This window comes from Colossoma macropomum, unplaced genomic scaffold (assembly GCF_904425465.1).
Source record: "Colossoma macropomum unplaced genomic scaffold, Colossoma_macropomum, whole genome shotgun sequence".
NCBI classification, from domain to species: Eukaryota; Metazoa; Chordata; class Actinopteri; order Characiformes; family Serrasalmidae; genus Colossoma; species Colossoma macropomum.
In genome coordinates this window covers 34,641,100-34,665,001 of record NW_023494791.1, presented here as the reverse complement: position 1 = coordinate 34,665,001, position 23,902 = coordinate 34,641,100, and the positions used below count along the sequence as shown (strand labels likewise).

General features: G+C 39.4%; 1 protein-coding gene across 2 annotated transcripts in view; it reads right to left on the bottom strand.

Annotated features, from left to right (window-relative positions):
* The window catches only part of nr3c2 (nuclear receptor subfamily 3, group C, member 2), a 144,876-nt gene that overhangs the window by 28,977 nt on the left and 91,997 nt on the right, over nucleotides 1-23,902 (bottom strand). For both annotated transcript variants that reach the window (XM_036574911.1, XM_036574913.1), the window contains 3 exons: nucleotides 11,027-11,143; nucleotides 6,002-6,313; nucleotides 184-328 (listed from right to left, as the gene is read on the bottom strand). In XM_036574911.1, coding sequence (XP_036430804.1) covers nucleotides 184-328; nucleotides 6,002-6,313; nucleotides 11,027-11,143 — 574 coding nt within the window. The remainder of the gene's footprint in view (nucleotides 1-183; nucleotides 329-6,001; nucleotides 6,314-11,026; nucleotides 11,144-23,902) is intronic.

Below are 23,902 nucleotides of genomic sequence, written 5' to 3'. Positions count from 1 at the left end.
GCTGATTTGGGGTAAGAGGGAAATTGTGTGCAGTAGATTCTTCCAAGACTATAGCTGTAACAGTATAAGTGAGAGTGGACTGTGCAGAGAGTGTGTTCAGTGGGAGTGTCCAGAGGGAGTGTGTGTAGTGTGTGGGTGTGTGTGTGTGTGTGTGTGTGTATAGGGAGTGTATTATGTTCTCACTCGTTGAAGACGAGGTCCGGGGCGAAGTAGAGCATCTGCGCGTTGGTGTGTTTGTAGGATCTCCAGCTGAGGGAGAAGGAGGAGAGACACATCCAGGAGTACTGGATCAGCGTGATTTGGTCCTCAATGGGCAAAGTGCGGAAACCTAAAGAGAGAGAGACAAAGAGAGAGAGAACGAGTTACAGAAAGTCATCATTAGGGAGGTACACCAGTGCAAGTAAAACACCAAACTCATCAAACTATGTCTCTTGGGACCTCTCTTTGTGCCTAGGGGTACAGTCATGCTGGAATAGCAAAGGGTCTTCCCCAAACCGTTGACACAAAGTTGGAAACATATAATTGTCTAAAATGTCTCTGTATGCTGTAGCATCAACTTGAAAAGCAGCCCAGGACCAAACTTTCTCTCCTCCACAAAACCTTACTGTTGGCACTATGCATTCCGGTAGGCAGCATTCTCCCGGCATCCACCATACCCAGACTTGTACATCAGACAGCCAGATAGTGAAGTGTAATTCATCACTCCAGAGAACAAGTTTCCACTGCTTCCAGTGGTGTCCAGTGGTGGCATGCTTTACACCACTGCAGCTGACACTTGCCATTGAGCAGAGTGACCATAGGTTTATGTGCTGATGTTGCTTCCAGAGCCAGTCTGGAAGTCTGCAGTGAGGGATGCTACAGAGGACAGGCGTTTTCTACATGCTACAAGCTACAGTGCTCTGTGGCCCCACTCTGTAAGTTTGTGTGGTCTACTTTGTGACTGAACTGTTCTTCTTAGAAGCTACCACAGTTGACCGGGGCAGATCTAGCAGGGCAGAAATGTCAGGAAATGACTGACGTTTTAAATTAGGAGCAGTGTCAACATACTTTTGGCCTTTCATTGTATTACTACTACTACTACTACTAATAATAATAATAATAATAATAATTATAATTATAATATTTATTTATTTATGGCATGATATCATTGTGATAATATTATGGCACTGTTGCTTGAACAATACATTCGAAATATTGAATATATGTGATATTTGATATGTGTGTGTGTATGCGTGCACGTGTGTGTGTGTGGACCAGCTTTATGCCACATTGTGGAGACCAAAACCTGTTCACACACTCATGTTGTGGGGACTTGCTTCCCTGTGGGAACCACAAGCTGGTCCCCACAACGTAAATCATTCAATTTTAAGGTTATGGTAAGTTTAAGGTTAGGGATAGGGTCAGGATTAGGTTAAGGGTTAGGGCTAGACTAGTAGTATTTCTGGTTAAGGTTTGGCTAAAGTCTCCAGGAAATGAATTCTATATAGTCTACGCTATGGACCCAAAATTCACAGAAACAAGATTATGTGTGTGTTGTCTGAAAAGTGGGTAAAGAGAGTTGTGTGTGTGTCTGTGTGTAGACAGAAGCGGGGCTGTTTGTCCTGAGCTATAGGTGCAGGTCTGGAAGTGTTAATATTTGTCTAGATGCGATAAACTGCTGCAGCACAATCACTAGAATCAGCTTTACACGAACTGCCCAAGGCCTCCATTTATCACTTTGTTGTGTATTAGAATTCCATAAATAGACTTCACCGGACACTGGACAGAAACCTGGACAGAAAGCTTCACACATGCTACAGCATCAGACGAACAAAGACACATGAGGAAGTTAGCAGCGAAGAGGATGCGTTTTCCCAAAGCAGGACATTTGTCTACCATGTCCAGCTCACCCAATTGACCATGACTCCTGAAGTACGAAGTGCATAGATTTTAAAGCCTCACCAGGCCTGGATGATTCTGTCTTCTGTACATTTCTCATTAGCTCCTTTCTTTGTCTGAAAGGGTCTGTACTTCAATTTCTCACTCTCATAACTACATATTTAGTAATCACTGAATGACGTACAGTAGTTACTGAATAATTCACAGAAGTTACTGAAGTTGTGGGATTAACTGAATAATAAGCGTGCAGTTAAAAGTAATCACTCTAATTAAATCATGAATTGATTAGATACCATTGAGCTGATCAGATAGACCTTTGACAGAATTTGGAACAACAACTCCGTCTGTAAGTCTTTCAGTTTGAACACGCAAAAACATTTGAGTAATTTAGGAGAATCAACAATATTAACAATATTAATCCTTAAAACCCTGTAAAATTAGGGCTTGTGGGCAGTTTCTCACTGTAATAACTACATTATTTACACATTAGACTCATAGTAGTTACTAAATAAATAACTACTGTAACTGAATCATAACCTTAGAGGTCAAGGAGTTAAAACACAAGTTCAAGTTTGCAGATTTAGAATAATGTAATATCTATATAATATCTAAGTAATTGTGCATATGTACATATATATCTCCATTTCTGTCATTTTTCAGGTTTTTCAGACAAAATGTGAAAATGCTTTTTGCCCTTTATATTCTGTGTAAATTTCATGATGAAATGGCCAAAATTTACTTGGAAAAAGTCTGGTTCCACTGACATATATTAGAAGCACAGTATGTTTGTCCACAGAAAAACAAGTATCTCCAAACCTTACAGGTAACTTTACAGGTAACTTTACAAGAGGGGGCAAAAACTTTCTTTACTTTTAATGTAAGTTAATGTGAAGAGATTTTATCCCCAGTGATTTTTGGAGCATTTCTATCGGTCCAATAATCATGAAATTCTAGCTCAAAGTAAAGGACAGCTGCCATGCTCAAATGATGTAGAAAAATAAAAATCGAAAAAATGGAGATACATGTTTTCCTCTGGACAGAGAGGAATCGGGATTTTAAACCGTTTTGCTCTCTAATTTAGTCACAGCCCCAGTTCCACTCACTAACCTGGTCTATGCCAGTCATGCAATGTTGCCAAGCTGGGAGGGTGAAGTTCTAGCATGTGCTTCCTCTGAGACACGTGAAGCACCACCACATCTATTCGAACTGCTCCTAACATGACCCTTATCAGATAGCTCAACGTGCTTGGAGGAGAATGCTATCTGCCAGTTCTGTTACTGTCAGCTAACAGATGCCCACATTGGCTAGCAATGTGCTAAGTGATGGGGGAGAATGAGGGGCATCCTACCCACCCCGGGAGAGGGAAGCCAATTATGCTGTCTTGAGCTCTTGGCCACAGATGGCTGTGGCATCACCAAAGATCAAATCGCGTTCTCTTATGATAGGGCTGAGACGGTTGTGCCACTCGGGAGCCCTCCAGAACAGCGCTCTTTCATCCTGGAGACATCAGACAAATATGAACCCTTTTACTGAATCTTGTGAATCTTTTCTCACTAAACAGAAGGATGCTGCAGCCCAGTAATGTACAATGACCAGCCATGTTTGATGTGAATGGACGTGTGTTCTGCTCTTACTGCGCAATGTGTGCTCCTGATCTTGTGGCATGTCTTTGAAAGTCAGCGGGCCCAGTTTGCCCTGCTGTCTGCCGGCTTTCTATTTATATGTCTGGATATAGCAAGCAGACACCCTGGTATCAAATAATTGCAATACAGCAAATGACTCCTCAGAGAGGGGAAAGTGTAAAGAGTTCAGCAGGAAAAGCCAAGACAGAATCTGCACCAAACTTCAAGCTAGATACTTTAATCAAAGATCACTGTAACTCAGGTATATAAACCTGGATGAGCAATCTTACAACACATCACATATGGTAGCGTTTGCATATGGGTGGAATGAAACAGCTGACTGCTGGTTATTTTAGATGGTGACAGCTTGAAAAAAACAAACAACATTTGCAGGTGTTTCTAAAGTCTAAACTCCAATGTAAAGTATGCTATATAGACAAAACTCTGTGGACATCCCTCATAATTACTGAGTTCAAGTGTGTCAGCTTAACTCTTTTCTTAAAGGTGTATAAAATAAAGCACATAGCCATGCAATCTCCATAGAAAATAATAACAGCAGAATGGGTTATACTGAAGTGGTCAGTGAAATGGAAGCATCTAGGAGCAACAACAGCTCAGCTGTAAGGCGACAGACCACACAAGCTCACAGTGCGGGGCCAGTGAGTGTGTAAAAATGGCCTATCTGTTGCATCTCTCACTATAGATCGGGGTTTAATCAATGCCAGGAGAATGATACCTACCAGAATGTGCCAACAGTAGAGAGATAATGGTCTGGGGCTGGTTTTCAGGGTTTGAGCCCCTTGAAGTGTAACGGTAATGTTAATGCTACAACATACAAAACATTTTAGACAATTATATGCTTCCAACTTTGTGACAACACTTTGGGGAAGACTCTTTCTTGTCCCAGCATAAGTGTGCCCTGTGCAAAGCAAGGTTCATAAAAACGTGGTTTGATGAGTTTGGTGTGGAGGAACTCCAGTGGTCCGTACAGAGCCCTGACCTCAACCCCACTGATGAGTTGGAAAGTCGATTGTGTGCCAGGCGTTCTCGTTCAACATCAGTGCCTGACCTCACAAATGCTCTTTTGACTAAATGGTCACAAATTTCCACAGACAAACTCTTGTCCAAAGCCTTCCCAGAAAAGTGGAGGCTGTTATAGTCATAAAAGGAGGGGACAACTCCGTATTAATGCCCATGGTTTTGGAATGGGATGTCAAACAACTTTGAGGATTTTCTTTTAAAATTTGAATTGTCCCACTGTTATCTTTTATTTAAGTAATAAAGTATAAACACTAAAATACCTACAATGATTTAATTAGGTAAAAGCAGCTAATGTGCTAATCTTTTGGGTATATTTAGCTTCAACACTCATCTTCATATACATTCATGTGTCACCATACATATGAAATAGTGTTGTAGTACTCAGGTTGGACTCAGACTACTTAGATGAACCTTTTTAAAGCTCTATATTACTGAACATCATACTTTACAAAATATATATTGTGTATAACAAACTATAATGAATGTACAATCAACTCAAACAAATTTTTTTTTTCCCCTTCTAATTTTTATTTTTATACTCTGAAAAAACCTTGATCTTGACTCGGACTCAATCTGTTCAGGTCTCGTTCTTGACTCAGACTAGCCTCTAGTGGTCTTGACTACAACACTAATATGAAGAGCAGATTTTGTCTAAATAATATTTTGACAGTTTCCTTTTTCCAAACACACGCATATTAAAACCATTAAAAGTGATCAGTGTAGTGTAGCAGGTAACATCTCTGCCTTCCATGCTGTAGATTGGGGTTCAAGCACCCAATGCTATACCAACATGAGTCCTTGGGCAAGACTCCTAATGATACTTTTGCTCACCGGTGTAAAAACTGATCAAGTTGTAAGTCACTCTGGATAAAAGCATCCGCCAAATGCCATGAAAGTATTAAACTCCTTTAAATTATGATTTGCTTTGTAGTTATTTCTGGAAAATCAGGATTCAAAATCCACTCATAGGTTTTTTTACAGTTTAGTGGTGAAACCATATTTTACTGTTATTTTGTTTCGGTTTATAAAAAAAGTTCTTTGTGCTTTTGCACTGTTACATCTTTACTGCACTTTTTTGTATTTTTTCAAGACAGTAGCAACCAACAGCATAAACAAGATCTCTATATATTCTCACCATCATATGCGAAAGTTTGTGTGCCCCTGGTCAAACTATGTTTTATTGATTTTTTAAGTGAAAATAAGTTAACATATCATCTACAGAGAACACACTTCTGTACAGAACACACATAATGTACAATTACTGTTTATTTGCTGAATTTGACATAGACTTGACATTCCCTATAGAAGATGTATTTACTTATTTACATTTAAAAATCAACAAAAACCGTAAATTGACCAGGGACACTTAAACCTTTTCATACGACTGTATATTCTGTCGAACACAGGTATCAAAAGCAGGCAATAACAGGCTTAGACCTTAAGCTCAGGGTCAAACATACCTGGAAGTACTTTGGCCCACTTGACCACGCGGATCATCTGTTTGCCGGCGAGCTTATTTAGGCTGGTCAGCAGGTGGTCAGTTGTGTCTGGCTGTGTGTTGTCGTAGCCAGCGAACACCACTTCGGGCTCAATGAGCTCCAGAACGCTGCAGACGGACGGAGACAGGTACGATGTGACGGCAGGGCTGTGGGGAACCAGAGCCATGGAGTTCAGCTCCTTCTCTGATGAGAGGAACGGGACGGTGTCTTTAGAACCCTGCACTGAGTCCTCACTCACACTCTTCAGCTTCCCCAACTTCTTTGACTTCCGTGCTGAGGGGAGAAACATGGAGTTAACTTTTTAAAAATGCTTTGGCTCAAACCTAGAGTTAGTACTGTTGTTTGGCTACTCTATTCATATGTAATTGTATAATGATATATTAATTACACAGTTAGTTACACAGCTAACTAATGTTTGCCCTCCACAGACAAGTTTGAGGCTTTTATGTTTGTTTTGATTTTCCTTCCTTCAAAACAAGTTATAATATAGCATATAACTTAAATAACTTAGCATATATATATAAATATAACTTTTCATCAAATTCAAATCATAATAATATATCAAATCGTCTACTTACAAACACAAATGTGACATTGAGTTTATTATTGTGCAGTTTTGACAAAATTTCTCTGCTTTTTTCAAAATATGAATAAGAAATAAAATAGAATCATCAGAGCTGTGATGTTTCAGAGAAAGCATGTATCAACACAGTATAAAAAGGGTAGACATGAACAGACAGCATGAGAGAGTATCCTCAAAATAAAGATAGATTAAAACAAAGCACTTCTGAATCACAGTTGTTTTTTTAGTGGTAGTTAAAAATCCAATTTGAAGAAAATTGTCTGTTTCGCTCGCAATGATGCATAAAAATAGAAAATAAATTGCTCTGGTTTTCAGGGGACAGTTCAGATTAAGGCCTGCTGTGGGAAACACCAAACAGAGGCAAAACAGTCAGTGTTGCTGTTGCAGTGTTTGCTTGTGTTTTACTATGTTTGCTTGTCTCTGTAGTCATGTTGCCTGCCCTTTTTTGTCATGTATTCCTAGGTTTATTTTCAGTGCAGAGGTGGATGATATGGCATACAAAAAATATTACAACATTTTCACGATACATGATACTCAGTTTGAAACAGACCAAAAAAGAACCAGCAGTGCCACAATAAAAATATTGTGAATACAATAACTTTTATTCAATGTTTCACACAATGCACTGCACTAAATCACATTAAACAGGACTACCCTACCTAGAAAAACAAGCATAGACCAGTATAACTGATCACCAGTAAAACCAGCATATATTGTGTTTTGGATGTTGGTCAGCAGCAATGGTAGTTCTGTTGCTAATCAATGGCAAAACCAGAATATGTTGCGTTTTGGATGCTGGTATGCTGGTCAACCAGCATGACCAGGCTGGATGACCAGCTAAACCAGCACTAGACCAGCATAATCCAGCACAAGCCAATTTAGAGCATCTTAAAGAAGCACAGTTTGTGCTGTTTTTTTTCTTCATCAGTAATTATCCCCTCTTTTTAATTAATGTGACAATGAACCTCCCAGCGAGTGGATGGAATCAGGTGCAGGTTTATTAAGGCGTTCAAAACACAAACATCCTGGGTCAAATCCTTCAAGATGGCATCAACACTCAGACAGACACCCAAAGAACACAATCCAATTCTCAAAAGCGAAATACCAAAGCTACAGATCGTCACCAGAAGAAAATTTCTATTCGACATTTGATCAGCTAAATAAATATATTCCACTCATTTATACTTTAGAGAAGCCCACTGATATGTAAAACTGACAGAAAGACGTGAAAAATCAGAGCCAGGAAAACCTCCAAAAAGCTAAGTGTGACAGTAGCTTGGCGATAGCAAAGATTTTCACACACCATAGAACAGGTACAATTTTGGCTTTCACTCTAACACAAGACTGTTGACTTTGCACTCTCAGATGTCCTCTAAGCGGGTGTCATTTTAGCATTAGTTAGCTGGACTCAAGCCTGTGCTGAGTGGCACATTTAGCCTGCTAACTAAGATATCACTAGCTTAGCCAAAACACTGCAGACCCAAACACCACAGAACAGGTTCAAAACTTTTTGATTGTTTTCAAATCTGCAATAATGTAGAACGACATAAAATTGCCATAGGTTTTCATGTAACTCACGACAGTTTGAAAGTATACTGCCCATGGGTACTCCTATTGCATTGGGGGGTTTTCTGGTTTATGAACTTTGTAAGGCATTCTTGAATTTGTGCTCTTTTTAAAAATCACTATTATTATTATTATTATTATTATTATTGTTATTGTTAGAATGAGCACAAAGTCAGTCAGACTTAAAATCTTCTCCTTTTTTCACTGATTTCTGTATTTTGCATTCACTTGTATTTCTCACTTTAGCAAGCTTGGCTCACGTTATTTATCATCACTCACTCTTAAGCACGATTCATCAGAATCACAGTCATTCATTAAAGTCTGAAAGAGGAAACGCCTTAAGTCCTATAATGCCTGTTTGAGTGACTGTTAACTAACAATGTGTCATTTGCAATCTTTTAGCCCAACTGACAGGAAAGCCTGACTAAAGCACTTGTTTTTGGACTTCAGGGAATCCAAAGTGAGTGAATCAGGCTTTGGACTGTGTCCACCTCCACTAAAGCAGTGGAATTTAGCAATCCTGCTAGGTAGAGGCCAGGCTTTGAAAAAGACGATACTGGCCAAATTAACCGGCTCACTGAGGTCTCTATTTTAGAGACAGGTCAGATGAGTAATGACAGCAAGGCCTGTTTATGTGCTTATTTTCTGTTTGTGAACTTTTGTTTGCCTAATCTATCATACTGCCAAGTTTACTTTAGAGTAGTGAAGTACACAGAGACACAATCAGTTAAACTCAGGAGGCTATGTGAGTCCAATTTCAGCTTTTTTTTATTGGCATTTATTTTAAAACCACTTAGTATAGATATAACTTTTTGAAATGAATTAATTCTGGTGTTATAGATTTCTAATTACACAAATCTACTGACCAGAATCATTGATGGTCATATAGAAAATGCTGGACACATATTTCACTCACATTTTTACTTTATGGTTTTTGGATGATTCTAATCTAGACTAAACCTTTTATTGGCAATGTACAGTGTGCGATTTTTTACTATTGCACCAGTTCTGAAAAATTTTAAATGCAAAGGGGCGTGTACACTACCATTTTAAATTCGGAATCACTGTTTTCAATAATATAAAACCAATTTTGTTTGCTTATACAAGTAATTAAATGATTCTTATATGATGCTGATATTCCACAGAGTTCCTATTTGTACACAGAAGCTGTAATAATGAAGAAATTGACAATGAAAAATGGAGCTGTAGATGATCCCAGCTGCATTTGAAAGCTGTGTAGCAACGAAGATGGACCTGTAATGAAATTAATGTCCAGAATGTCTTATATTCATAAAGTGGTGACGAAATCTCACTGATCAGACAGATATTCATAGAGATTTCATGATAAAAGATTGCTTTTATCAGACATTTTATTATTTAATAATATTTATTATTTTTTACAATGTTATAACTTCTCGTTATTCCCAATATACTTTACAATGTGAATAAACAAACGGTTTACTTTAAACCAATATATTATTGAATACCAATTATTAATCTGCACAGTGAAATGATAAAGGAGCTGCATGTTGAATACTGTTGAATGGGCGAGTGCTGCTGAAACTTTTGTTCTCTTACAACAACCAGAACTTCAGGGCACTACTTTTATCCATGTTTCCCATCTCCATATTCATCCACAGTTTATATTTATGGTAAGATTTGGGATTTTCAGAGTGTTTTACATACTTTGTTAGCCCCCTTTTACCCTGTTCTTCAATGGTTAGGACCCCCACAGGACCCTCACAGAGTAGGTATAATTTGCGTGGTGGATCATTCTCAGCACTGCAGTAACACTGGTGGTGGTGGTGTGTTAGTGTGTGTTGCGCTGGTATGAGTGGATCAGACACAGCAGTGCTACTGGAGTTCTTTGACACCTCAGTGTCACTGCTGGACTGAGAATAGTCCACCAACCAAAAATAACCAGCCATGCTATGACCACTGATGCAGGACTAGAGGACGACCAACACAAACTGCAGCAACAGATGAGCTACTGTCTCTGACTTTATATCTACAAGGTGGATCAACAAGGTAGGTGTGTCTAATAGAGTGGACAGTGGGTGGACACAGTGTTTAAAAATTGCAGAAGAACTGGTATATCTGATCCACTCGTACCAGCACAACACACACTAACGCACGACCATCATGTCAGTGTCACTGCAGCGCTGAAAGTGATCCAACACCCAAATACTTGCTCTGTGGTGGTCCTGTGGGGGTCCTGACCATTGAAAAATCATATGTAAAATGTAGAAATAGTTTCTTAAATTTTTAACAACCATTTGAAAATAGCTCTAAGGTTGTGTTTCCGTATTTGTCATTTTCTGTATTTTCCGTTTTTGCACTGATGTTACACAAACGTTTGCTATTAGTAAGTGATTATGTGTCGTCTTCGGGTCAATTTTCTGACCAGTTTAACCAGTTGCATTTTAACGCGATTTGACATAAATTCCAGATTAATCCTGCTTCCACTACCATCTGGCTTCACTTGAATATTCTGCTGTTGTTGTGCTGTGTCTTCTCACGTAATCTCTCATGACTTTGGAGCTCAACAAATTTTGGTTCACTCTGCACTCTGTGAGGAGCATTAATTTAACAGCACAGCAACCAGTGCTGAAGAGTCATTACTGGACTAATAATGTTTTTAAATTCTGTTTTTAAATGTTTTTTAAATTCTGCTAATGTGGACATATTGCTTGCTGCTTGTTTACTGAGTGTACTGCTGCTTTTGTAACGATGCCATGACTCGCGTGAGGACAGGAGTTTTCTGCCCTGGGTTTCCTCGGTAGTTTGTAATAAGCAGCTTTACAGAGGTTTATTGTTCACAGTAAGTAGCAGTTTACCTCCTAGATTCATCCCTGCCTGGAGACACTTCCGTACTCGGCAAGCTGGACAGTTTTTCCGTCGGATTTTGTCGATGATACAGTCGTTTCTCCCAGCGCAAAGGTAGTTGTGCTGACCTGAGGACAGAGAGAGGGAGAGAGAGAGAGAGAGAGGGAGAGAAATGGACAGACAGACAGAAAAAAGAGGGAGAGATCAAGATGAAGAAAGAAAAAAGGAAAGACAGAACGAAAGAAAGAAAGAAAGAAAGAAAGAAAGAAAGAAAGAAAGAATAGACAAATAAAAAAGAAACAAAGAAAAAGAGAGGAGAGAGAGAGAGAGAGAGATTTTTATGTTACTGGTTTTGTTTTTAGTGTTAGTAACCTGACTAAAGCAGTGTTAATGTGAGTTTCATTAAATCAACACTGTTTTAATGAATATAACAGTTGATTTTATCAAATCAAATGACTGGCACTCAATACTTTATTCACTCCATTGTCAGCAGTTCAATTTTGTTGCTTCCAGGCCTCATATTTGTGCAATGACTTGAGGATTTACGTCAGTGCAGTTACACAGGCGGAAACACTTGCTTTGGTCGAAGTGGTCTGAGACAGCATGTCTGGTGCCTCATACACTTAAATAAACAATAAACATGTTGTTTATTTGAATAAATTATACACCAAAAAACATTTTTTATCAGAAGTCCACTTACAATATTTGTATGGTCATGACCATTTTCCAAACTGTCTTTATCCCTCAGAATTAAACATGCTGTTGTTGTTACTGCATTGAGACTGATATATGTAAATTACCTCTGTTCTGATTGGTTGGCTTCTTTTGTGCCTTGTTCTAAAAGAATGTCCAGGATCAAATCTGGAACAAATTATTCAGTTTGGACTGAAATCTTCTGGAAAAAAAAGGAAAAAATAAATTTCAACTGCTCCTTTCAGATGTGCGGATCCTGAGAAAGGCTACAACAATCCACTGCCCAACAGCCAGAAACAACACAACGTTTAATCATTTTCCCCATATCTTCCTCTCTAATAACGCTGCTGCTGACAGTAACAACACTCTATATCACTTCAACGGGGATAAACCACTATAGAACGAATATGGTCATGCGTAAATGTGGGCATGGTTGTGACATCACAACTTTGGTTTTCTATAATATGGGCCCTTTAAGAGTAGTACTGATATTTACAAATATAATTCTGAAAAAAATGTTACTGTGCCAGTTGCCGCCTGCTACCGATCCACATGACTTATCTGCTGAATAGATAATGATCTAGTTGACTACAATAGGGAAAAAAGTGTCTTTTTCCAGTCTTACACACCACTATAGGTCTCGTCACATCACAAGAGTCAAGCACTTTTCACTTGTCTTAACATTTCTTAAGTATGAATATTTAATTGATTTTAAATATCAGTGCAAATGTATACTTTTTGCAACTTAGAATATGCACGTAATTCTACTCTTCAGAAAAATCAATTACTTGGAAGAGAATCAGGTTAACAGAATCAATAAATATCATTTTCTTTCGTTATAATGTATGGATAATCTATGTTTTTTTTTTATCAAGCTTTTATAATAAATCAATTTCCATAATTCCTAGAAAGCACATTTCTTCGGTCCTTAGTAAAGACTGATCTTTGAGTCAAGGACGTTGTATGACATCACCCTCCTGACTTGTACTTTGCTCACTGTAAATACACAACATTCTATACTGTAGGGTCCTTCGCTGACCCTCGGTTTGAGTGCGCTGCCCTGAAGAATGCTGTGTGAATGTGTGTAGTGGGGACAAGGCTGCAGTGATCTCTGTGAGTGAGTGTCTTCTCAGAGCCATTCTGCTCCACTGAGCCACACACACACACACCCACACACTCCACAGGACCCTCGCTCTGTGCCGCAGGGTCTCACACAAACACACACTCACTCTCTTCAGCCACACACGGCTGTGAGAGAGTCTTACTCAGTCCCTCTCTAGCTTTAGCTCTCTCACTCTCTCTCTCACCCTCTTTCCATATACTTGCATATAATGCTGTGCAAACGACTTAGTGTTTAACTCTCACAGTATTTAAAACCATTACTGTGGCCAGTAAGTGTGTTTCTGTCTTTTTGCTTGTAAAACCACCATATATCATAGAGGTTGGAGTGTCTAATAGAGTGGACAGTAAGTGGACACAGAGTTTAAAAACTGCTGTGTCTGATCCACTCGTACCAGCACAACACACACTAACACGCCACCACCACGTCAGTGTCACTCCAGTGCTGAGAATGATGCACCACCCAAATTATACCTACTCTGTAGTGGCCCTGCGGAGGACCTGACCACTGATAAATGGGGTTAGGGTGGGATAACAAATTATGTAAAGAAGCAGATGGACTAAAATCTGTAATTGTAGAAATATAAAGTGTACCTATATGGTAACTATAGCTGATAAAATAGATAATGAGTGGAGGTGTACCTAATGAAGTGCTCAGTGAGTGTGTATATATATATATATACATATATATATATACACACTCCCTTTTTGCAGCAATTTCATTAAAACATCCAGTTTTTTTCCCTAGAAATGTGTCGCACTGCCCACAGGCAATCATTTATCATTTAGGCAAAATCATTTTTCTCTCTTTACCTCTCTACCTCTTTCCATCTACCTCTACAGCCCATCTCTCTCTCATTCCTTCCCCCTCCCTAGTATTATAAGTCTTTTTCTTCCTTTTAACTTCCTCAGATCCCTGTCCTGCCGCTCATGCTTGGGCATCCCAGCAGGCCTCTGTCTATCTGTGTGGCTGTGTGGCTCAGGGTGGATTCAGTCAGCGGCACTGAGTGGTTACTTTGGTGTTTTATGGTGTTTTTTGGCTGTGTGTAGAGCGTGTGCTGAGGCTGGGTGGAAGCTGCCAGAAAGCCCAGGATCAGCTCGGAGGAGCAATGGCAGCTGTAGCTCTGCCACTATTTCTGGCTCCGTCACATGACCCGTTACATAAGCCCATTTTTCTTGCTCTAAAAAACAGTAAACTGCGACACAGGAAATACAACACAACCCCCTGACTCCCCTCCCCCTCTTCCCGACGCCTTTTCCATCGCTCAAACACACACATGCAGATTGGACCTGAAATCAGCTCACACACCTCTTGACCCTGTCCACCCACTGGCCGCAGTGTCCCGCGAATCCTGTTAATAATTGGCCTGAAAGGAGGCATGTGCAAACAGATCGCACGTTTACTATGTACTATGTGTGCGAGACGTGTGCGGGTGTGTTTGTTTATGTGTGCGTGTGTCCTTTGCAACATATGAGTCCATATCAGCACTGCATCTTTAAACACAGCCTAGATTTCTACCATTTCAGTCTCTTAGAATGAACAAAAAACACCTTTCCCATAGAAATAATAACCCACACACTATTCAAATCTCTTTGCATCATTGGTAATGTTCCATAAGTTTTGCACATACCACATTTCATGTTTTTTTGTTTGTTTCCAATATGTTAAAATCAGCAAAATAAACCGTAATTGTACATTAAAATGCCTTCCGCCCAATGACAGCTGGGATAGACTCCAGCACCCCACCAGTGACCCAGAGGGATAAGCGGTATAGATGATGTATGTATGTATGTATGTATGTACATTAAAATGTGCTGAAGGGTGTTTTCTGGAGGATGTGCTCATTTATTTTCACTTAAAAAATCAACTGAACATGTCATCTGATCACACACACACACACACACACACACACACATACATCTTCTAAGCCGCTTATCCTACTGGGTCATTTGATCAGGGGTGCACAAACTTTTACAACTCTTTTACAACTGTAGACCTATTCTTTGTTAACGTCAGTGAAGTATTCAGCAAATATTCAGAGTTTAGCACACATGCTCTAGTTTGCTATAAAAGAATTCTGTAATTATTATACTTATCGCTCTTAACACAATGGATGTACTGAGGAATAGTGAGATTCACAGAATTTTGTTGAGATAGAGGGGTAGGGCAAAGTGTTAGGGCTACATGGCCCTCCAAACAGAGTTTTTTCAGAGGCACAATCCAAACTAAATGTTAGATGGCTGCACAAGCAATCAAAGAAACCCACAAATGTATTTTCTCAATTAAAAAATTACAGTAACACAATAACCATTGTATTATCGTAGTTTAATATCGTTTCAATGTATTATGGTTCATTTCTCCATAAAAACAAGCATAAAAATTGCTAGTAGTCTGCTGAAGCCTTGGTAGCTAGCTAGCTAAATTTCCCATTTCACCTAAATGGTTCAGTGGTTTTGATGCCTGAGGGGCTGGAATATAACTGCTGCACCATTTTAGGTGGAACACGAAAGTTCAACCAAAAAGCTGGAGAATAGCTGACTTCAGCCTCATATCACTGAAGAATTAGGGATGGATGATAATTATTAATAATTATCGCACCCCCCTCACCCCCCCCACTCCCCCCCACACTTTAAGGGAACATGATGCCCTAAATGAACTAAAGCCCAGCAGTGGGGTTGCTGAACTTTACCCTCCTCTGCTTTCACTGCAGTCTGGCAGGGTCGCCTACAGAGCACAGCTAGTAATCTGTTAATGAAGTAATGTCTTTTATTTTAGGGGTGTCCCATTTCGTAGAGGAAGATTTCATCCACTTCCCCTTGTAACTCAGTTCCAAGGGGCAAGGTGGCACTCAAAACAAGGGGTGGGGATAAAAAATAAGAAATGGGCCTGTGTGTCCTTTCTGTTGACATTTGTGCCAGACTTGCCATGCACAGCCGGTGTAAACTGCCACGGTGAAATGCGCTTCACTTAGCTTTGCTGTTGGCATGCTGCAATTACATTGTTGCAGCGGTATGGCTGTGTTTCAGTTGAATTGCACTTATTAATGAATCAAGATCATGATGTTAAAATAATCTCTAAAGTGAACATTTGAGTCGATGCACTTCTGCACTATGTCTTATTTGTGTGATGACTGAGGTGTAATGTGTAAATGTGTAGCACTTGTAATCAAGTGTATTTACTCTGTCTATATAATGTCTGTGCTCTTCCGCTACTGTTGCACCTACATTTTCCCTTTGGAGATCGATGAAGTACATCCATCCACCCACTGATCCAACTATCATTCACAACAAGTGTCTTTGTTAAGCCACTCCTTACTTAAGACTTTGCAATGATGCCTTCACCTAAAAAACGCTAATGTGCTTTATCAAGTGGGGGCCAAATAGGTAATTGTATTGGCTCTACTTACCTCCATTCATTATTAGCAGCATTAGTTTTAGTATGTATTCTCACTTATTCTTATCACTTCATTTTATCCATTTATGTCTCTGCACTCCATCTCAAAGGAGACTATTTCCAACCCCTTCCAAAAAACAGCTTGGAAACCAAATTGTTCCTCTGTCCCTTTCTCTTGATTCTTTTTATTTTTCACGGTTGCTCTCAGGCATTCAGATTATGCAGTAAATTTAATGCCTTTCATTGCTGTAAAATTTCGTACGTCTTAAATTTTGACCATGAATTCTGGCCAGTTTCATTGTAACAGCAGTGATAAATTCACAGTGATAAATCCATGACCACAGACAAGCGCCGAACCATGAGTTCGGCACTTGAAGTACCTGAAATTTCAGCTGCGATTCATGATTTCACAGCCAGCTATTATATGTCTTCAGCTTCAGCAGCTGAGGACATCTCCAGCTGCGGTCAGCAGTGAGCTCTGGTACTCTGTGTGTGCCATCATGCTCAATGGGAGGGGTTGGGAGGTCCGTGTGTGTGTGGGGGGGTGTTGTCCTGAGTGGCCCAGAGAGTCTACTTTTAGCCAGCTACATCACTCCATGAAGATACACAGTGAAGCTTAGGGCTCAGGGTGTCAGGGCTGACATTAAGCAGGTGTTCAGAGGGGAATATCCTCATGGGAAAACACCCAATACACTACCCAGTGGACCCCAACCCCCCACCCCCCACCCCCCCCCCTCCCCGATTCCCAACATGACGCTAAATGTGGCGTCCTAATTTTAAAAAGTGCTCTACAGTCACACAGTAGACATCTGCATTGGAAGTTAGCAAATTTAGCAGTGACTTAGCATTTCAGATGCTAAGACAGCTCCAGATACTGGAAACTGTTAGTTGCTTACAGGGTTATTAATAGTTTTGCCATTTTCATTGCTTTTTGTTTTTATTTAGCATTCATTTTAGCTTTTCCAGTTTTGGTTTCATTTCAGTGCTTTAAGTAGTGTTTTAGATTTTAAAGAAAGAGTTTTAAGTTAGCCTTTTATCTAGTTTCAATATTAGTTTTAGTTTTTAATATTATAGTACACAATTTGAAAGTCAAATTTGTATAGTCAAAGTAATTCTAAACTGGACTGTGTCACTTCCTTCTGATAACTTTTGTAATACTAAACTAGCCAACACCCATTACTCAAAGATATCTCCTGAGTATTTACGGTTTGACTTGGAGGGAATCCACTTTGAGACCATCCTTCATGCAAGTGGCGAGCTGTGACTATTAGAGCCAGGCCCTCAGTTTGAGCCATACAAACTCAATCAAAACAGGAGGAAAAAACACCTCTAAACACTTAAAAGTTTATAGAACTATTTCATGCTTAAATGGTGCTGTGCATAGTGAAATGGTTCTTCAGAATGATGGGAAATGTATTGTATATGGTTCCATGTGGCACCAAAAAGGGCTGCTCTATTGTTACACACTTGATATCATAACAACAGCAATCCTTTTTGATTCTACACAGAACCAGTTTTCAAAAGATTCTTCATAGAATATATTAGTATATAATTTACCTTGTAGCAGTTTCACAGTGGCTCTTTCAGTATAGAGCTGCCGCCACTGGTTTCCATTTCTAACACTTATTGATTAGCCTGCTGCTCGGTCCTGTCTCTGTAACTTCCAAATTAAGCTATTCATCTAATGTGTTAGGATCTCTCTTCAGCTCTTGAACTCTTAATCAACAGAAAAACTCACTTATATATACCACAAAGAAAAACTATTCCCAATTGGACAAGTATTCAAGTATTGAAACTCTTTATCTCCATATAAAAACTCAACAACGAAACGATTTTAGTACTCTAATACTTGCAGAGTTTACATATAAGCATGACACTGTAAAGTTCTATAAAAGTGAATTAAGATATTACATGTATTTTGAAGTCCCCAGAAATCCCTGAGGGTTCTCTTCTGCTTTATGTACTGAAAATATAACAAAACATTTTTCTATGTAATCCTATTTATTTTTAGGTTGTGTTGAAGTGGACATTATCCTTGGTTTTGTGTTTTTGTTGTTGTTATTTTCATTATCGTCAAGTACATTTTTCAGTTTTTGTTTCGTAATAGTTTCATTTAACAATAATAACCCTTGTTGCTAGCTAACTAAATAATCAACCATAAACAGTTTGCTTGCAATGTCAACACATTATAACACAGTCCAGAAACAAGAAACATGCTGATGTGAAGCCCTGCTCCCCCTTGTGGTGAACCGCTAAATGTGAGTGAGTGAGTTACAAGCCAGGTCCATGAGACGCTTTACATATAATTGAACTAAAGAAGGTAAGAGCCAAAACGATAAAGAATAGAACATCATGATACTTCAAGACATTTTCTTGATACACCATATGCATCAACATATTTTAGTTTTTCTGACATATTTTTGAAAGTTGGAACAGGCAATAAAAAAACTGCCTTCACAACTGCAAACAGGACTAATTATCCTCTCTTTGCAATGAAACATGCATCTGGTCAGTGTTCTTTAAATACTGATATCCACAGTCTGCTCAGAAAACCATATTGAGATGTAATGGGCATCATTACACTGTCATCTTGCCCACCCATAGTCTGAAGTGTGGCACTTCACAGCAGCAAACTACTGATGAATAAACATTTCAAATCAAAGCACCTGTTTAACGACATTTTTTTTTTTTTGACAGTTACTCTAATCTATCAATTCTAAAAATTGCTGACAATGTTCACGACTGTACAAACAATCATTAGCTGCAGTTCTACAGTTGATTCAGTTCAGTGCACGTGAGCGGCTCCTTGTAAACAGACCATCTTAACCCGTGCCTCGGGTCCGGTTTCATGAAAATGGGGTCTCGCATTTCTGACCCAGTTCTGGATGAGGGAGCGCGAGGGGTAGGCCTCCAGCGACGCAGCTCCGCGTCAACATGACAACAGCAGCAGCAGCTGGAGAAGTGAAGGCCAGAGGCGCGTGAATCAGCGCACTGCTATTTCCTTAACTGCACACGTCAAATCCATTCAACACATTTCCAGCTGAGTCATCACAGCTCACTCTAATCACTGTTGTTGTTGGACGGAGTCGCAGCAGCTTCCCAATAACGACTTTCGCATGAGGCCCAAAGAAGCCTACTTTGATATGAATGCGCACTGCCAAACTCTTAAAAGCGGTACTTCTCTCAGTTTTCCAAATCCCAAGCCTCACTTTCTCTCTTTTTTCCTTGCCTTTCTTAAGTCAATGTGCACAGAAACCGGCCGACATCCATGTCCATAAACGAGCAGGCAGCACATCAGTGAATTTAATCTCCAAAATAAAATGTCTTACACTTCTTTGATAATTTTCACAAGTTTCCTGCAAACCCACCCCCACACAAACATTTTATTTAGCTGCCACACACATGACTCTGTATATCACTTTCCTCTGCTTGCCCCACTGAGCTCACAATGCTAAACCTATCCCAGCTAATATCTCCTCTGACCTGTCCCAGAGGCATCGCTAGACCTGAGCCATGGAGCTTTCAATCTTTCATGGTCCCGAGTCTTTTATATCAATAGATATAAAAAAATAGTAGAGCTGTTGTTATCTAATATATTATTGATTTGTAAGTTACATACTATTTTAACAATTAATCAGATTTGTAGAAAAAAACGGCCACGCAATACCTACAAGGGAATGTTCATCGCCTTGACAAAGCCATTGCTGTGGTATCCCAGGTGGTTGCTAAGTTGTTGCTAGGCTGTTGCTATGCTATCCAAAGTGGTTACTAAGCGTTATTAGGCCTTTTTATGATATCCTAGGTGGTTGCTAAGGTATTGCTAGGGTTTTGTTATGGTGTTGCTTGGCAGTTGCTAAGTTTTCCCAAATGGTTACTATGGTATCCTTGGTAGTTGCTAAGGTGTTGTGAGGCAGTGGCTATGGTATCCCAGGGGGATGCCAACATGTCGCTATACCATTGCTATGTTATCCCAAATGGTTGTTAAGATGTTGCTAGGCAGTTGCTATGGTATCCTTGGTGGGTGCTATTGTGCTGCTAGGCAGTTTGCTATGGTATTCTATGCCATTGCAAAGGTGTTGCTCTGCTGTCGACATGGTATTCCAAATGGTTGCTAAGGTGTTGCAAGGCTGTTGCAGTGTTGCTAGGTTCAACTCTATTGACGTTACACAATGCAAACCTCAATGTTGTTATTTTTACACATTCTAAGTGAAAATAGGTTAACACATCATCTACTGGTTAATATTTTTTTTCAAATATTAACATACTGTTTAAGTTTGACATGATGGACAAAAATAAATGTGTTGATAAAATAGAAAAAAAATTGCTATAACTTTTGCACACCATATTTTGTTTATTTTTAACAATATGTTAAACTGAGAAGACAAACAGTAACTGGGCATTAAAATGTGCAGAAGCGTGTTCCCTGTAGAGGAAGTGTAACTTATTTTCACTTACGACATCAAAAAAATATGTAGTTTGACCAGGGGTACCCAAACTTTTGCATACAACTGTAGTCTTGTCCACAAAGCATATCTAGCTAACAGTTGTGCTTTACCAGCTAACCAACATCAGTAACATCATCTTAACTTATTTTTATATAGAAGTTATTTTTAAAATAAACCTCTTGTGTTTTGATATAGCCCATATCTAAAAACATCAGAGGCTATATTTAGCTCTGGGAAACCATTCATTATTTACAGATACAGTAGCTTTTCATTAGCCCATACACTGTGGACCCTAGCTGTCTAAGCCCCAGATGTCATTAAGACCTAGCTGTGCTTCTGTCGTGTGCCTGGTTCTCTGCACCATTTGCCCCCAACAGTTTAGTAACTTAATCTCACTTCATATATATACACGGACGTGGTCCTCACTGATTATTCATCTCAACCTGTTGAAAAGTCCACGTTTCCCCTGTAGACACGTTCTATAGATAAACTGTACTGAGAGCTCGCTTCGGTGGGGGTAGATATTCCAACTCGATAGCCCAAAATGGGTTGCTGTGGTTACTCAGATGAGTTGATATGGTTTCCGGACAGTCTATCAACAAGCCTGGACAAAAGTCCTATCGACAGTATAAACACATCAGCGCCCGCCCACGTCCCAAAAACATATTGATGGTGAAAACACAAGATGCCCACAATCTGATACTCGCCGCCCCATTTGCTTGCACACAAAAGGTGCATCCTCCGAGCTCTCCTGCATTTTGCATTGATGTCAAAGAACAAAGGTATCACCCAGGAGGCGGAAGAGATGGGAGATATTTAAAGCGCCAGTGCCGAGGGCGGACAGGCAGGGGTCAGCTGAGGCTAGACGAGGGCGACAGAGATGACCTGTCATGGTGTGTGTTGTGCTACACATCTTTTTTACCTTGACCGTTCCTAACAGTGACAGATTAGCCTGCGGCAAAGTTAAAGGGGAATTCCGCTGATTTTCCCAAAATCCCTACATTATTCATTCTTTGAGATATAAGCAAAGTCATTCAGAGTGGTCTGATGTGAAATGGCTCAGTGTTGAGAAACTTAGTGACTTGAATTTGCTTTACAGTGGTGGGGATAGGAACCAGGTGTTGCAATATAGCCATTTTATTCACTGTCCGAAAGGACTGATATAGCTGCATCATTTTTGATATGTAATGTTCATAGTGGTACAACAGTGGTAATTCTAAATTTTTTTTTTTCAGGTACTATTTTGCCTCACAACACCTCTCCGCTATGAATGTATGTAAAAAAACTTTCCTTCAAATTGAAATCTTAAGTGAAACTGTTATAAAACAGTGTTTCAGGCATCAGGAAAAGCAGTTGTGTGATAAATTTGTGTGAGGTATATTTAGAGGCATTAAACTGACACCTGGTTCCTATCACCACCATTGTAAGCAATTCTGCTCTGCAACTTTCTCTAGAATTGAGCATTTCAAATCAAATCACTCTGCATGACTTTGTTTACATCTAAATGATTCAATTACCCAGAAATTTTGAAAAATTGGTGGAATTCCCCTTTAACTGATTACATGCATTACGTTCATGAAACAGGCTAAATAAAACACTGAAAATTGATTTGTGGTTTAAATTAATGGGTATTAGAGGTCTTTGGACAGGTTCCCCTTAATCTGCCAAGCTAGAGGCTACTGTAGCTAACAAACAATGGAAATTTATACCCCACAAATTAGCACAGTGCAAACTACATGCCTAAATCATTGCACACTTGCATCAAACTGTGTCCAGTTGTTACGTAATTTCAAATAGACTTGCTTGTATGACATTGTTTTATCTATAAAACTGGAAGCTACATGAAGTAGTTGTATCCATTTTAAAGCTTATTACAGTATTTCATACAGTCTCACAGTCCTCTAAGCTATCATCTAATGAAAACATAAAGTAAATCTTTTCCTGGCTCCCTTACAAATTCATCCACAAACATAAATATTCCTTGATCATCCACAGGTGGAGCTCAGGTGCTGAGCGATGGCATTTTCTCGCACAGCTTCCGTCTTTGTTTAGCCACAGAAACCTTTCTTCTTTTCTGTTTTTTTTTCTTTTAAACCGGTGAAGAGCATGGCTGCGTTCCCAGGCTAGCGCTTGATTGCCTGTTTTGTTCCTGATTGGCACACAAACTTGTCAGTCATGCTGAAACAGAGCAGGAGTTGTCCTTAAACGACTCCGGCGGAGCTGAGCGATTTCCATCAGCCTTACTTTTACCTTTTCCACATTTTTCAGCCCTGAACGCCTCCACTGTGACCGCCGTCGGCTCGTTCCTTACTGCCCCTGCAAGCTCAGTAAAAACCCTTGAAATAATAACTCATGAAAAGTCACACAGAATATGATTAAGCGCAGTGCCATGCCAAACCATTGATGACATTTGAATAATAAGCAAGTAACAAGCACTTAAAAATAAAAAACAAAACAAAAAAAAATCTCCCGGCAACCCATATGGAGATGTTTACAGGGCCAAGCTGCACTGTATCAACAAACTGCCTATCTGTGGTTAGGGAGCTGGGTCGGAGATGGAGCCGTTGATGAGTCAAAAGTGTGTTGATGCTGGAAAGACCGCAAAAAGGCTGAACAGCTCTGTCTTTTTCCCACCCACAGCAAAACTCACGCTTTGTAAAGTTTCTGCCGTGCACCGCTGGGCTTTTTCACATACGCATATGAGTTTTTAGAGTTGTACTCTAGCATTTTTCAACCTGCTGTCTATCTGCTGCATCTATAGCATATATTTGATTACCACTAGAGGTGCACTGATAACACTTTTTCCCTTCCGATACCGATACCTGATCCTTTAGTATCAGCTGATATTGAGTACCGATACCGATACTAACTCTATCTAACCTAACTCTCACATACGTCCTGATATTTATAGTTACATTTTTAAAATATTTTATTTTGGTAAAATTTCTGTTCTGTGTCACAAATACAACACACTCAGCCTGGCTAGATGGCATTTACTTGTTGGATTATATTTTATTAGATACTTTTTCATTTTTTTTGTTTATTTCCTGCACCTATTTAGTATTTACTATTATATAATGAGAAATAAGAACCACGTTTAACAACTTACGGAAATGTACAATATCTTTATTATACAGAACAGTTAAAAACAGAACTGAACAGTATACAGATAAACGTGGTGTTTACACAACAGCACAGCAGCTTCTCTGGCTCCAAGACTGAGCTGAATGGTTTTT